Below are 16,304 nucleotides of genomic sequence, written 5' to 3'. Positions count from 1 at the left end.
ACCTCTGGGGAGGGGGAGAACTTTTTCTTACTCTCTCTTCATTTTCCTGTCTCCTGCAGTCCCTAGCCTTACCTGCCATAGAGGCTCAATACCTCTCCATTTAATTGCAACAGAGCGCTCCTAAGGTGAGCCCGTATGCATGAATTAAAGTTTCTGACGCCACCACTTCCTAGGATGACGCAGAGTGCTCAGCACATGACTAGTGCTCAATGAATGACCGTCCCACCCACAGAGTTACTTGTAGGAAGTTGCCCTTGTTCCTCTCACCTTTTAATGAAGTTAAAGAATAAATGTATGTCCCTAAAATTCTTGGTAAATTGTCCCTTAAGGCCAATTAAGTAGGAGACCACTGTGGGGGCCCATCGTGGGACTCTTTCACGGACCGCAGCGTTTTCGCTCTGAAGGAAGAACTCGAATGCTTGGGGTCTTCTCTTTGTCGATCTTGGAGGAATGATGCTGTGTTTGATCTCGGGGAGTCTGGGAAGTGAGGGACGGGCTCCATCAGTTCTCTGTGCAGCCGCCGCCCACCAGCTACTTGTCCAACCCTTTGGAAACAAACCCACGAGAGCAGAAGGTGGGCACTTTGGACCAGCTGTTCCAAAAGGAGTGAAGCAGTCCTTGGGGCATGTTTTTATTTTTAAAATCTCCTTTTTACAATTTGGTGCATCCCAAAAGAGTTCAGGTCTTTTTTTCCCAAAGAATTTCCTCGACAACCTACTAGGGAAATTTCACAGTACAGATTCCTATTTCATGATCCAGATTGAGCACTCAGCTGGGTTTTTGTGTCCGTCGGAGAAGACTGTGTCATGGGATGGGTTCCCGAGCCAGCGGCGTGGAGCTGGCCCCACATGTGAGTTAACACCGTATTTGGTGCTTTTCTCTCTCCAGGAACCTCGGACAAGTCGAATCTGGAGCTGATCACGCTCGCGTGTACCTGTGTGGCAGCAACCCTCTTCTGGCTCCTCTTAACACTCTTTATCCGAAAACTGAAAAGGGTAAGAACATTCTGGATTAAGCTCTTTGCTCTTTTTCACACGATCCTTTAAAATACTTGGCCTAATGCCCGGTGCAGGCGCAACGCAACCCCCAAGCCTCTTCACCCCCTTCTCTGCAGTCTGCTCTCTGAGCAGGGAAATCATGAAAGTGAGCCATCGGAGGCTCTCTCCTCTGTGGTGTGGAGGGACGGGGAGAACTTCGGAACCACGAACGGGGGAGGCAGAGGAGCCACAGGAGAGGGTTTCAGGAAGTACATTTTAACAAGGAATTGAAGCATACTGGAACTTTCCCATGAACGTTTGGAAGCTCCCTTGGAGTTCTGGTAGATGAAACACCCACAGGAAAATGGGCAGCAGGTAGAACCTGAATAAGGTGGAAATGTGGCCGAGAAGGAAAAGCCAAGTACCCCGCCAACAAGAAGCGACAGAGCCTTCAGGAAGGCTGCATCTTCGCAAAGGAAGATCTTGAAAACACAAGGCAACCCCTTGAGCTCCTGCTCTCCCAGGGGTCTACTCAGCATGGAACCTGCCTGGGAAGTCTCCAGCCCCTTCACTACACTCTGTTCTAAGAAACTTAAAGGAAAACGAGGACCCGGGTCTGATGTACCTCTCCTGTCAGAAATGCGGTGCTGCTCCAGGTTCCTCCCCCTCCGTCTTGACTGTGAACCACCCCGTCCTCCTTATTCCTGTTCACACAACGGCTTCTTGGTCCAGGTTCCTCACGAGGACAATGAAGTGTTCTGGAAGTCCCATTCTTTGTAATGTTGTCCACCATGTGTTAGGATCCCCACCAACTGAAATGTTTCAACAGGCTGCTGGAGCTCTGGAAGCACAAAGTCCAGGCAGATTCAGAAGAGGATGTCAGGTGAGGAATGTCCTTACTGCTATCAGATGGGTCTGGACTGAGAGATGCTGACCTGCGTGGTTTGATGGCTGTGCAAAGGCAACCACTGGGCGGATCAATGTGAGGATGGGGATCCAGCTCCTCTAACTGTGCTCACTCAGACAAGCGGATGGTGCGTGCTTTGAAATCAGGGAAGAAGGGTGTTGGGATTGTGTCTTTTCACCATCCTTACTCACTCCTGTGCTGAGCAAACAGCAAGACGCCGGGCTGTATGCAGAATGTGGCATCAGGGTTGGAGGAAGACCCACGAACAATCTCCTTGATGCAGTTAGCTGGAAGCAAGGAGGACTTAGAGCCCTGACTGACGAAGGTCCAAGATGGCAGCTTTCAGTATGAATTACACCTCAGAATACAGAAGACATCCTCACAGCTGGACTGATAAATGGCATCATAATCAATGGAGAAAAGATTGAAATTGCCGAAGATTTCATTCTACTGGACCCACAGTCCAGAACTCAAATGACGTGTTGGAGAAGGGAAACCTGCTACACTCCACCTCTTTCCAGTGCCAAAGAGCGAAGCTATCATTTCAAGGACTAAGGTGTGCCCAACCAAGTCGTGGTATAGTCTATTTATTTTAAAACAAACAAACCTATTGCCGCTGAGTTGATTCTGCCTCAAGAGCTCAGTGCAGGGCTGGGTAGAACTGCCCCCATAGGGTTTCCTAGCCTCTAACCAGTAACCCCCACCCCAGCACTTAAATCATTAGTATGACCCCGGACTCCTGGAACACCCTAAAAAAACAAGCCGGCGAAAACTCACTGACATCAAGTTGATTCTGACTCAAAGGGACCCCATGTGATGATAGAATCATCCCATAGGCTTTCCAAACTTTTTATTTAATTATTTATTTTTTCTTTCCTTCCCCTCCCACTCCCCTCCCCCACCCCAAGTCTATTTGCTTGTATACCAAAGCTGTGGTCTTTTCAATGACTTCATATGCATGTTGAAACTGGACAGGAAAGAAGATGACCAAAGAAACATTGATACCTTTGAACTGTGCTGCTTGCCAAGAATATTGACTAGACCATGCACAAACGGAAAAATGTGTTGGAAGAAGTTAGAAGCAGGATGGCGAGACTTGGTCTCATGTACTTTGGGCATGTTGTCTGGAGAGACCAGTCCCTGGAGGTGGTGGAGTGGAGGCTCTCAGAAAGAGAGTGCGCCTCGAGGAGGTGGACAATGGGCTCAAACACAGCGAGGAGTGTGAGGATTGGGCAGCACCAGGCAGTGTTTCATTCCATTGTCTGAGTCACAACTGACTGGACAGTAGTCACAAGGACAGCTCTTTACTGTTACAACCTGCCCCATCTCTCCCCTGCTGACCCACTGTGCCACATGGCTCCTTCTGGAAAGAAAATGGGACAGGCAATTAGGGACAAAATGGATGAAGTCCTTTCCATTTTTAAAAGTCTGTGGAATTTTGAGGTTGACCCTATATAGAAGGTGAAAGGAAAGAGTTATGTGAGGCTAGCATGCCAATAAAACTTGACAAGAGATTTGGTTGGGGGAGCCAAGGGAAGCCCAGCACCAAGAACTAAATCTGGCAGGTGTGTCTGGTGACCATGAAAAGTCCCCGTTGATAAAAACCACCTTTTCTCCTCACTTTCCATAGCCCAGTGTCAGCAATCAGAACTACCCTTGGGGATGCTTCCTAGATCCCAGGCCTGTTCTGACAGCTTTACATGTGTTATTTCACTTGTTACTCGCAGCAACCCTGTGAGATAACCCATTGTTATCACTGAACCATAGATAAGGAATCTGGCTTTCCAGAGGTTACCCTGGGGTTGCACCCGGGGCTATGTGGCTGGCCAGAAGCTGAGCTGTGACTTTTGGTTCTCAAACACTTCATGGCAAGACCCCCCCCCCCCAAGTTAAGCATCCAGTAGCTGTTCAGTGTTGGTGTCAATGGAAGAATAAATATTTGCCAACCCAGATTCCTCTTCTCAAAGCCCCCACTAAGGTATCCTGGGAGTTCCCCTCGTGCTACCTGGTGAAAGTGACTTCCACAGCCCAACCCCAGCTTTCAACAGGCTGGCAACTTCCCAGGTTCCCTGTGGAAAACCCAGGTGTTCCTTGCTTGGCCTCAACTATATCCCAGGCCCTTTGAAGGTTGGAGACTGGTGCACCCTTGGCTGAATCGGCCATTGAAGAGCTTGGTCATAAAACGGACTCCAGAGGCTTCTCTGAAGAAAGCCCAGCACCTGCTATAGAAACCCATGCTCATAGAGGAAGGGGCTCCAAATGCTCACAAGTGGAGGGAAAAGATCAGGGAACTTTTCGAAGCCTCTTCTGTCAGCCTTACACAAGTGGCTGACAGACTGGGATCTTCCAGTCTCACACCTATGCCCAGCGTGGTTCATAACAAACGTGCTGCCTGTCGTTCCCCGCCTCCGCCCTCTGTGGAGGTCGGGAGAACCTTTGGAGAGCTATTTGTCACACGGTTTAGTGATCATTTTTGTGTGAAGGGCAACGATTGCCAAGTGATGGATGAGGTGAGCAGTGACTGTCCAGAAGGGGGTGAGTCAGGACCGAAGAATGTGAGTGGGCGTGCGAGGGTATCTCTGGGAAGATTGTCTTCCCTCCTTGATCACTGATGCTGCTGAGGGAACGGCGTTGCCAGGAAAAGTCCCCAAAGCCATTTCAATGACGTTGCCAGAATCCCTAGGCCAGAGCCAGCCCCACCTGCTATCTCTGGGCCAACCTGCTTCCTTGTTGTCCCCGCCAAGATCCTGCCCACAGAAATGCAGTCATCAATCAAATGTTCACAAGCAATTCATCCACTGATATGAATCTCAGACACACAGTGTCTATCCAGCTCGCTGTGATCTGAAGCAAAGGATACTTGCCAGACTGAGCTGGCAGGACAAGCTAAAGCAAGCACTTCACAGCGGCCGCCTGCCTTACTTGGTTGCTATTCCGCAAAGAACCAAACAAATGTAGAAGATGTGGGTCTTATTCCATACAAGGGGGTTCTGTGGAAAAATGGAATGAAAAAATAAGGGAATGTTTTCATTCGTTTTTGAAGCACTCCTTGGCCTTTGAAGTAGCCAACTCTGGTTTCTTACTCGAAACAATAACCACCAATAAACTCACTGCCATCGAGTCGATTCCAACTCACTTGCAACCCTGAAGGACAGAGTAGAATTACTCCTCAGAGTTTCCTGGACTGTCTAGCTTGATGGGAGCAGACAGACTCATTTTCTCCTGAAGAGCAGCCAGTAGATTTGAACTGCCAATCTGGAACTTACCAGCCCAATGTTTATCCCACACTGCCACCGGGGCTCCTTACAGAGAGCAGACTTACTGTGATCTCACTAATGGTCCCTCCCATCTTCTCAGGTAGCTACAGAAACAGAGAGGCCAGGTCTTGACTTGAAACTCTTGATACAAAATGTGCCGCCCCTCCCCAGTGATGCGGTCACCTCTGCCATGCCAGGCCTTTCTTCTGCAGGTGGAAGAGCTATAATTCCACACAGCAGGGGCCATGGGCTATACATGTTCCTACTCTGCATAGAGAAATCATCGAACATTAGTTGTCCTCGCCGTTCGGAATGATTTTGTTAAAATGCTCCACTTTGTTTTTGTTCAGAGGAAGGGTTCCTGTTTGAGAATAAGCCTGGGTAAGGGCGTCCCTGCAGGGCTCTGAGGGCATCTCTCTGGGACGGGAGTGGGATGGGGCTGGCACTGCTATGGACCGTTGAAAGGGAGTCAGAAGTTTGAGTGTGACACCATGATGTGCACGTGGGAAGGCACGTTCCGAACTTGACCACACGGTTTCAACCACGTGACACAGAGCCGATGTGGTCAGGGTTTCGGTTTTAAGTGGTCTATCCAGTACTGCTGAAGTGCATCTGGTGGGTGACTCAATGTTCTCTTCATCCTTTAGTCTTCCTCGGGGATAAAAGCTGACTACTTATCCATCATCATGGATCCAGATGAAGTGCCCTTGGATGAACAGTGTGACCGGCTCCCTTACGATGCTAGCAAGTGGGAATTTGCTCGAGAGAGACTTAAACTAGGTAAGCTTTATGCATCTGCCTGTACCTAGCACCTCGAGGCCTCCATGCAAATCACTGACGTCTGAGGAAAGCGCAAGTGGAGAAGGTGCCGGGGGTGGGGTGGGGGGACTCCATCCCCCAGCTGCTCACAGACTAGTAAGGGAGAGGGACACATTTGCAAAGGTTCTGTGGGATGCTGGAATGGCTGTACTCTGAGCAGACACCAGGGTAAGCCCTGGGGCTACAAAGGCATGGGGTCCCCTGCCTCTGGTGACAGAGACCCTAGATAAGGGGAACAGCAGAATCTAGGCATGCTTAGTGAATAGAATCACCGGATACTGAGACCTGTGGGATCCAGATGTGAGTCAGGAGGGGGTGGCGCGGCAAGATCAAACATTTGGTGAGAGAGCTGCAGCTCCTCCAGGTTGTGGGAAAACCAAACCCAAGATCCTTTGTATAGTCTGGGTCCCTCCATTGAATAACTGCACTTTTTGCCTGAGATTAGAAGACCTGGGTGGTGCCTACCTACCATTACGGAACTATTTGACCAAAGATTCTATAAGAGAAAGCTGATTAACAAAGGGGGAAATACGGGTTAGAATGTCCAATTCTCATGGGAAACTAGACTTTCTAGGTTCATGGAAGCTGGATGAACCCCCAAACCTCCTAATAAGGCTTTAAACGGTAAATCAAAACTATCTCCGAAGTTTTCTTTATTCAAACTAATGTTGTCCTTAGGGGCCACTGAGTCACTTCTGGCTCCTGTGTCCCCACCTGCAACAGAAGGACACACCGCCCTGCGTACAACTGTTCCGATACTTGGTGTAGGCCTTGTATCAGTCCAACTTGTTGACGCTCTTCCTCTTTTCCCTGCCCCTCCATTCTATCACACATGATGTCCTCTGGGATTGGTCTCTCTTGATAACATGTCCAAAGTATGTAGGGCAAACTCTTGCCAACCTTGCCTCTAAGAAGCATTCTGAGCTTCCTACTTCTTCCAAGACAGATGTTTGTCCTTTTAGTAGTCCACGGTACTTAAAAAATTCTTCACCAGAACCCCGATTCAAATGCATCAATTCTTCTTCGACCTTCCTTATTCATTGTCCAATTTTCACATGCACATGAGGCAATTAAAAATACCATGGCTTGAACAAGGTATACCTTAGTCCTCAAAGTAACATCCTATTTTTTCAGTACTCTAAAGAGGTCCTGTGTAGCAGACTTACCTAATGCAAAGCATCTTTTAATTTCTGACTGTTGCTCCCAGTGTGAAGAGCGTGCAAATCCAAATTCAACTGCACTCCAGATTACGCTGGGGGAAGGGTGCTGAGAAGTGGGGGGGGGGGCGCTTTCCTTGATCCTCTCTCGGGCCTTAAAATGACTGGGTTTACATTTAGGACCCAAAGAATGGCTGAGCTACATTAGTAAATATGCCTGCTTTGAGCATTGAGCCTTTTGGCCGGCAAGCTTAGGGAGGCCAGGGGCTCCCAATAATGGTGGTAGAAGACAGTGGAAAGGGACAGAGAGAACGGTGGCACGACTTGAAGGGCGTCCTCAGTATCACTAAATGCTATGCTGTCTGCAAAAATGGTTGGAATGGTACCTCTCTGGTTGCATACACTTTCCTCCCTTACATTTTTTTTTTCAAACCCCATAACAAGAACACACAAGACATACCCTGAGTTTCACACACACACACACACACACACAATCCCAGGGGGCTCGTTTTGTTTCATTTTCAAAGTCAGGACTGTTGTTTTTCCCAGGTAACATAGATGCGGTAAACACCAGGCAGACCCCTGTGCTTTCCCCCCAATTACCCCGGTTCCTCCAGTTGAGACGTCACTAAGCAAATTCATCTCCAGCCTGTGGTGCTGCAAAACAATTGAATCCTGAATTACCCAACCGGTCCAAAATATTTGGACCGTGGCTTCTGAAAGTTTTCCACTCCTGACTGTGTATGCCAGAGTCATTAGGAGTTGGAACTAGGAAAACAGATTTTGGAATCTTTGCTTGTCGCTCCCAGTGAGAAAAGCCTTTTGCTCCATATCCGATTGCATCCCTTGTCATCCCACCCATCTCTCTCTCTCTCTCTCTCTCTCTCTCTCTCTCTCTCTCTCTCTCTCTCTCTCTCACACACACACACACACACACACACACACACACAACTGTGGGGTGAAGGGTGTTAAGAGGACCACAGGGAGGCATGGCTTTCCTTGTTTCTCTTGGGCCTTGGAATGATTTGGCTTCACTGCATATGACCCAAGAATGCAGGGCTGCTAACACATCGCCCTACCCAAGAACAACCAGCACCGAGAGCGGGTTCTGTTGGCCTGTGGAAGAATCTTGGTAGCCAGTAAGAAGTTGGAGAGATGCGTGAAAGCCAGGACTGGCTGATGTAAGATCAACAGGAGGAGTGAAGGGCAGATGACACACTGACAGGTCCTTCTACAAGTCAACACTGTATAGCGGCTTGCTCAGCCCCTCGGTGGCCTTGGCAGGGGATGCAGGGTTGTTTTCCCACGTCCATGGGTCATTCCCAGGCCACACTGGTTTGCAGGATTATTAGTCACAATAAAAGATGCTTCTCCCATTCTAGGGCACATGCACTTCCCATTCCATCTCCTCGTTCCTTGGCCTAGTGTCATTGTGATCCGTATCAGGTCCGGAGAGACTGCCAAGCCTCACATCAGAGCTCCCTTGGGGCTCCACGGGGTCAAATCATTCCACTTCACCAAGTTCTCTTGTTGGGGATCTTATCATTCCATCCCTTCCCAGAGTTGCAGAGGCAATGGTCTGGCCCATGTCCACTTGAACTCTTTGATGGGTGAGAGAAAGCACAGCGAATTGCCCTTGTCTTTTGTCTGGACTCAAGGGCCATAGACAGGCTGCAAGGAGGCCTAAGTACTTGCGCTGTTGGTTTTGGGTGCTGTTGCTTTTTACTAAGAAAGTGACCGACAGTCATCTGACATGGTGTCTGGGAGGGGAAAGTATGCATGGGTTGGTGAGAATCAAAACACCAAATCACTGCCATCGAGTCAATTCTGACTCATAGCAACCCTATAGGACAGGGTAGAACTGCTTCTGTGAGCTTCCAAAACTCTTAATTCCTTACAGGAGTAGAAAGGCCTGTCTTTCTCCCATCCAGAGCCCTGTCTGAATTACTACGGAATTTTAAATACTGAGACGCACACAGACCAGGCTGAATTCCATTTCAGCAGCATCTCCTCTCTTGGTCGCTATCAGCAGCCCTAGGGATGGAAGTCAGCACTTGATAGTACCTGATAGATGGTTGCAGTTGGGTGTGTGGGTCAAAGGTGTTGCTACCATTGGAATTCCAGAGATCCAGGGACAAAAGCAGCCTGTGTTGTTTGGGATACTTCACACAGCCTAGGAGAGAATTTAACCTGTTATCCTTGGAGGTGGGCAGAAAGTCTGACATTGCATCTCTTTGTTAACAAAATCAATTTTCAAAGTCAGAATCACCTACTAAGGGCCCCCACCAAGGGAGTCTGGCAACTGGCAAGTGGTTGGTGTCTGGGCTGGTGCTGCCTTTTGAAAGACCAGCCATGCACTCTCCCGAGAGCCCAAGCCAGTCTTCTCAGAGACATCCTGGTATCTTTGAATTGTCTGATGAAGACCCAGCCCACTCCGGGCTAGCACATGGCATTCTAGGTAACACCAAAAATGGTTTTAAGGAACAAGCAGGGTCAAGTCAGGTCAAGTCCAATGCGACTGGGCTCCCCTAAAACTGGAACCATGGGGGGGTCATCAAAAAGATGAAAGCACCCCTAATCGCTTCATGCTGTTTTACGAGCCCATCTTCCTGCTTCCAAGAGAGCGAAGAGCAGCGAGGACTGGAGGGCGCCCAGTGGGAATGGGTTTACTCATTTGCACTGAGAGAAGCAAAGTCCCCAAACACTTGTTAAAACACAGTTTGTTTTGACGGCCGAGATGGGAATGCAAGCGTGGGGGCTGGCGTTGTGGACTGAGAACGGATTCTGCCTCCCCGCAGAAGCAAAGCCAGAGTCTGCAGTCTATGTGGAGAGGGTTCCCAAGACTGGGATTACTGTGCTTTTTCTCAGGCTCGGGGCACTCCTGTCCAAGATGGGAGAACGCATTACAGAAGAGCGGTATTGTTCCTCTGCTGCCACCCCCACCCCCAAAAATTCCAGGAACAGATCTCTACCCTAATTGCACCATGTTCACAAGTCTGGAGAGGGCACCGGTTAGTGCCTCTGGACCTGCTCTGGACATCCAGCACCTAGCAGCGTCCCTGCCAAGCCGTATTCGGGTATTCCTCGGGCAGTCGGGCCAAAAAAAACAGAGACAACAGCTCCTCCTGGGCTGCATGCTCTGGGGCAAGATGAGCTTTAATACTTGGTGCATATTCATCCACAGAAGAAAACTTTCACTTTTGCCACTGTTCTAACCCCAGGCAGCCCCAGGTAACCAATGAACATCCATCCAACTTACTGACAGCCAAGCCCCACGAGGCCGGTCATGTTAAAGTTACGGTGGTCGATAATAACAAATGGGTGCTACTTTACAACGCCCACCCAAACCATATTGTTGCTGTTTTTGTAGTAAAGTGATGTTGTGGGAGAGGCACTGGGCTGCTAACCGCAAGGTTGGTGGTTCGAACCCCCAGCCTCTCCAAGTGAACAGATGAGGCTGTGTGCTCTCACTAAGTTTTACAGTCTCAGAAACCCTGCGGAGGGTGGCTAAGCGGTGTGGGGAAGTTTGATGATGAGGCTAAACGTGTTTCCACGTACCTGCAAGTGTTGGTGTTTACGCACAGAAAGATACACAATCCACCGAGTGCCATTAGTGCCTCACATAAAAGTGCGGTTTGAAAACACCCTTAGGGGCAGACCTGGAGACAGTCCGACGATACTCGCCGAGACACAGCAACGGAAAGGCCACCGTGGCTGCGTTGGAAATTGACTTTCCCCAGGTTCTAGGTTGATAGCGACAGGAATTAAAATGTCATCTCTTTCACTGCCATTGAGTCAACGTCAACTCACAGTGACCCTAAAGGACAAGGTAGAACTGCCCCTCCATTTCTGAGACTGTACTTGCTTCCGGGAGTAGAAGCACCCACTTTTCTCCCTCCGAGCGGCTGGTGGTCTCCAGCTGCTGATGTTGCAGCTGGCAGCCCAACGTATGACCACGATGGCGCCAGGGCTCCTGCACAGAGGCAGAGGTGAAGGCACCTTGGCGCCTGCCATCAAGTCGACTCACGGTGACCCTGTAGGACACAACTGCCCCACAGGGTTTCCTAGGCTGTCCTTTTAACCAAATCAGATGGCTGCCGCTCTCTCCCACAGAGCCGGCTGAGCTTGAACCGCCAAGCTTCACATTGGTGGTCGTGCGCTTCGCCACTGTTACCGCCAGGGCTCCCGAGTTACTGAGTCATTGGCTATAAAAGTATAAAGGTTCTTATAGGATGAAGCAGGGAGGCTTTGTTACACACTTTACAAGAAACTTTTAAAAAGCCCAACAGCAGCTCTGTCCTTGGAGGGGAGAGACTGGAGTGTGTGGAAGGAAGGAAGGAAGGAAGGAAGGAAGGAAGGAAGGAAGGAAGGAAGGAAGGAAGGAAGGAAGGAAGGAAGTTAGGCTCCTTCACTGAAGGTCCAGTCTGAGGAAAAGGCCCCAGCACGAGGGGAGGGGTTGTGTTCCACTAACGCTCTAACTGCCGCCTTGGGCTTCTGATCAGCGGAGGGATCGGTTGGTTCAGTATTTTCCCTCAAAAGAGCCAAGAAGCCATCTTCAGCTCCCGCCTCCTTTTGTCATCACCCAAGGCCCCTTGCTCCTCCAGTTCTGGTTAGCTTCCTGTTTCTTGAAGGTGCAAGAGGAGGTCCCCTCATCAAAACAGTAGCTGAAGTAACCCATGGGGTGTTGTCCAGCAGATATCAGTATCAAGGTCCCACTCCCTATGACAGCATGATGGAGCTCGGGTAGCCTAGAGTTGTGAGTTAGGCTGCAATCTGAAAGGCTGGCAGTTCAAAACCACCAGGTGCTCACTCCTTGGGTGAAAGACGGGCTTTCTCCCCCCATAAACAGTTACAGTAAAAGAAATTCACGGGGCAGTCCTACCCTGTCCTACCGCACTGACTCGATGGCAGTGAGTTTGTTTGTTTATACGGCAGCGTGAGACTCTTTGGATGTCCCATAAGTCCCCAAAAGGGGATCTTCCCTCTGCATGCAATACTTTCTACAGGTCGAGGAACCGTGTGGGTCCAAGGGATTAAGAATTGGGCTGCTAACAGACAAGTCTGCAGTTCAAACTCACCAGCCACTCCGAGGCAGAAAGATGAGGCAGTCTGCTCCCGTGAAGATTTACAGGCTCAGATACCCCAAGGAGCAGTTCTATTCAGTCTTAGGGAGTTGCTTATAGGTCAGGGCAGTGGACTTTTTGGGTTTCTATGTGCCAGTCACTGGGCCGGGTACTAGCAACATCTAGCACGTCATTCCCAGACCTCTGAGTCAAGCTGTCTCGTGCAAAGGTGGGGAAAGAGATGGGTTCACAGTCATTGTGGCAGGACAAAGAGTCTCAGGGTTTCAAAGTACCGTGACAGGAACCGCACGCAGTTGTTGCCCTTGGCAGCTCCCTCTCTGAGGTCTAAATGACTTCCAGAAGGTGACAGTCAAATAGTAAGGACATAGGGAAATGTTAGAAAAGACTGGGAGTATTTTCCCTGGAAAGGAAGGAAATGACATTGCAGTGAATTTTAAGCGATGAAGTATTCCAACCAGGAGTAGTGACTACCATTCTCCATTTCTCCCTCTGTGCTGAAAAGAGATCAGGAGAAATGGCCTTCAGGCACCCGAAAACGGGTGTCAGTTCCACGCAGGCTTGGTCCCAGGGGAATGGAACAATGGAGGGGGCCCCCTGAGAATTAGTGCAACCTCTAAGGAAGAAAATCGGCCACCTACCTGCACCCAAAGCCTCTGGAGGTTCCCCTGGCTGTGAGGGGCTGATGGTCTCCTAAACACAAGAGAGTTCTTAGAAAAAGGCCCTAGAAATGTGTCCCTTGCTGAGGTCATCTGGGGTCAGTTCATTAGCAGTTCCATTCAAAGCTGTAGGACACACATACACACTGTAAGGTACCGTGGGCTCAGTTAGACTCACAGGGACTCTGTGTGGGATGGAACAAAACACTGCCCAGCCTTGTGCCACCCTCACATGGCTGCGTTTGAGCCCCTTGTCGCAGTCACTGGCCCTGCAGCTCGTGAAGGGTCTTCCTCTGTTGCTGACCCTCCCTCTGCTTTGTATCCATGCATAGGCAAAGGTTTTTGTTTTTAAAGCAAAAAAGAGAATTTATTGATTCACATAACTGAAAAGTGCAGGGGCTATACTAGCTTCAGGCACGGTTGGATCCAGGGACATAAACAAATGTTTATCAGGACTCAAGTCTCTCCATCTTTAGGCCGTTTTCCTCTGCACTGGCTTCATCCATGTGGTGGGCCTACTGGTTTGAGCTTTTCATCCTGCAAAGCTTAGCAACCTCAGTAAAGCACTGTTTTTCTCCCACAGATCAGTTAAACTCGGGTTGAGTACCAGTGGACCAACAAGAATCATAAGGTCATGCTTGAACTGGGCTGGTGAACACTGTGGTCAAGGAAATGGGCTGTGCTGACTGATCAGATCTGAGTGCTATGTTCACCGATGAAGACCTTGGTTGGGTTGACCCATCTGAGCCACCTAGACTGAATAGAGAATAGAGAGGTGGTTCCAAGAAACATCACGTTGTTGTTGCTAAAAACAAAACAAACCACCCACCCCATGTCCAAAATAGGGCCACGGATTGGAAAACTTGGATTATGCAGTGGAATGGTATCAGCTGGCATTGCTTCTTCCTTGACAGTGAAGATACTCTTAGGGCTAAATGTTCCTGTCCTCAGAAGTTTGTTAGCCTAGGCAAAGGCTTTTAAAAAGGGTTTTCTTTCCTGAGAAAGACTTAAACTTGCCCTCCTGGCCGGCCATGGACCATCACTGTCTTCTTCTCATTGTAGGCAAATCCCTTGGCAGAGGGGCTTTCGGAAAAGTGGTCCAAGCATCTGCATTTGGCATTAAGAAATCACCCACGTGCCGGACGGTGGCTGTGAAAATGCTGAAAGGTATGTGTGCTGTCACTAACCTTCCATGGCCCCACCACTGCTCTGCTTTCCCTAAATGTCTGTGCGAAGAAGCCTGGGGACAGACACAAACTGTCTCTGCCCTTCAACTGCTGGGAGGTCCTTTGCTTCAGAAGGTTTCGATTAGGCCCCTCTCAGAATAAACCTTTTAAATAGAACAATCTAGCACTCTCATACGGGAAATGGTCTCTCTCACCTCAAAGGTATTTCTCCTCTCACATCTCAGACTCTCCCCTCCCGTTGACTTCAGCCAGCTGACATGCTGGAATGATCTACTGTGACGATGTAATGGAAACTCCGCAACACACGACAGCTCGCAAAGGCTTAGCGTGGGCCTGACCTAGCTAAGAAAGTGCAACTGAACCAATTCAGTGCATCAAGAGGCACAACTCTCAGATACTGTCAAGCCCCGAACATAAAACAGTTCCTCTTAAGAAGTCATAGAAAGGCCGGAATCTCTTATCTTGGAAGACATGGCCACTCTGAAGCAGGCCTATGTCCTTCAAAGTATAGCAAATATTTCATTTCCTTGCGTATCACCCCAACTCATTTTAAAGGTCCCAAACTAAAAAGACACAGGACAAAAACCCCACAGGGTTGTTTTTGCCTTTTCAAAGGCTCAAAGACACAGCCAGGGATTCAGAGGCCGGGAGCCCCTTAGATCCAAACCAGCAGGCCCGCAGCACAGATGCCAAGAGAAAGTACCATTCCTTCCAGAGCTGAGTCCATTCTCTTAAAATGCCCAGGGATCCCCACATCTACGTGAAAAGACTGTCCCGGTCAAGGGAAGTCCCCTGCTAAAACTCTCCATGTTACCAGAAAGGACGCTTACCCTTCACAGGTCAGGACTTTTGTTGGAGGTGGATTTCCCAGACCATGACGACAGACCGATCTGTGGGAATTCTTTCATTCCAGCATTTTCCCTCAGCCCCCTCCCCCAAAAGAACTCTGAGGAGAAGGGGGCATTGGTATGTCTTCCATGTGAGCGAGCACGAGGCTGGGACTTCAGTATATCAGTGGGCCCTTATCTTCTCTGCATACCCTGGTGAGGTAAGAGAGGATTATGCCCACTTGGCAGATGAGGAGAGAGGGCTCAGCTGTGAGGCCACTCCACTCCTGAGTCCAAAAGCAAGGCTTCTTCCAGCGCTGAGTTGGTGCGCTTCCCCCAATTCTTCAGCAAAGGGGCTAGGAACAGCTGGTGGTGCCTAAGTTCTCCAAATAACCCCAACCCAGATGTCATCCAAAACCACGTCTGGAAGCATCCGATTCCTCAGCCGGGCCTCTTCCCTGCCACGCTCTGTGTCTCTAAGAGACACACTTCTGATGACCACGCCGGTCCAGGGTGGGTCCAGCAGGAGTCCTATGGTCCTGCCCACCCATGGCACAGTCTGAGTCACACAGCCTGGGTTTGCCTTGTGATGAAGGAGCCTAACTGCTTTGGGCAGACTGATGGATTTGAAGGGGGATGCGCTCTTTGACTTTCTTTTTTATGTTACGCAGAAATAATGTATAATATCTTCATGATCGCACATCTTCTTGTTAAACCATTATCATACATTGAGAAAGATGACAGATCGCCATGTAAAATTCCTAAACCAAAACAAAACAGCTCTTCTCATCCCACGTTCTTGCTTAAATTGGTTAGCCATCTGCTTTAGAGCGAACTCGAAAAAACTAGTAGAAAAGTCAGGATGTCAAACAAAGGTCACGAGTCAGACGCTCTTTCAAAGGGCCCTGGAGCGAACACTGTAACCTTTGGGGACCTTAACACCCGTGTCTGAAATGAGAGGAGTAATCCTGGTGTTTATTTGAGTATCTCTTGTGAGTCAGTCCCCCAGTCCACCGGAAACCTTCTGGAGTCAATCTGGCAATTATTAAAAAATGATTTGTGTTTTGGAAACACCAGATTGGTGCTTAGTATAATGGTAGCTGCAGATACCTCTGAGCCTTGTCCAGGGCTCTGTCGGACAGGCGCTTGCACGCTGGCAGACTGAACGCGGCTCGTCTGTAGGCCCTCTCCCTCCTAGGATCCCAAACAGATTCGGCCAACTGCACCCTCTTGAGGAAAAAAACCAAAATGCTACTCAGTGGCCCCTGGCAATGAAAACCATTTTTGCTAAAGCCAGCCGCCAGGGTACAGTGAAGGGAGCTGCTTTTGCAGCCCCGCCTCCACCAGGCCAGTGTCCCCCACTCCCCAGGGGGTGACATTGCCAATTTGGGAAAAACTGATCTATATTAAGGATTGCCATTTCAATTTGGTAA

The 16,304-nt window shown here is 49.4% G+C and overlaps 1 protein-coding gene across 1 annotated transcript in view; it reads left to right on the top strand.

Annotated features, from left to right (window-relative positions):
* FLT1 (fms related receptor tyrosine kinase 1) overlaps positions 1 to 16,304 on the top strand; it is a 179,182-nt gene that overhangs the window by 137,361 nt on the left and 25,517 nt on the right. Inside the window, exons 16-18 of the mRNA XM_075562804.1 lie at positions 889 to 995; positions 5,789 to 5,921; positions 13,920 to 14,024. Of these exons, the coding sequence (XP_075418919.1) occupies positions 889 to 995; positions 5,789 to 5,921; positions 13,920 to 14,024 (345 nt within the window). The remainder of the gene's footprint in view (positions 1 to 888; positions 996 to 5,788; positions 5,922 to 13,919; positions 14,025 to 16,304) is intronic.

This window comes from Tenrec ecaudatus, chromosome 11 (assembly GCF_050624435.1).
Source record: "Tenrec ecaudatus isolate mTenEca1 chromosome 11, mTenEca1.hap1, whole genome shotgun sequence".
Taxonomy (NCBI): Eukaryota; Metazoa; Chordata; class Mammalia; order Afrosoricida; family Tenrecidae; genus Tenrec; species Tenrec ecaudatus.
The sequence above is the reverse complement of the archived record's forward strand: the minus strand, read 5'-3'. Positions and strand labels throughout refer to the sequence as shown.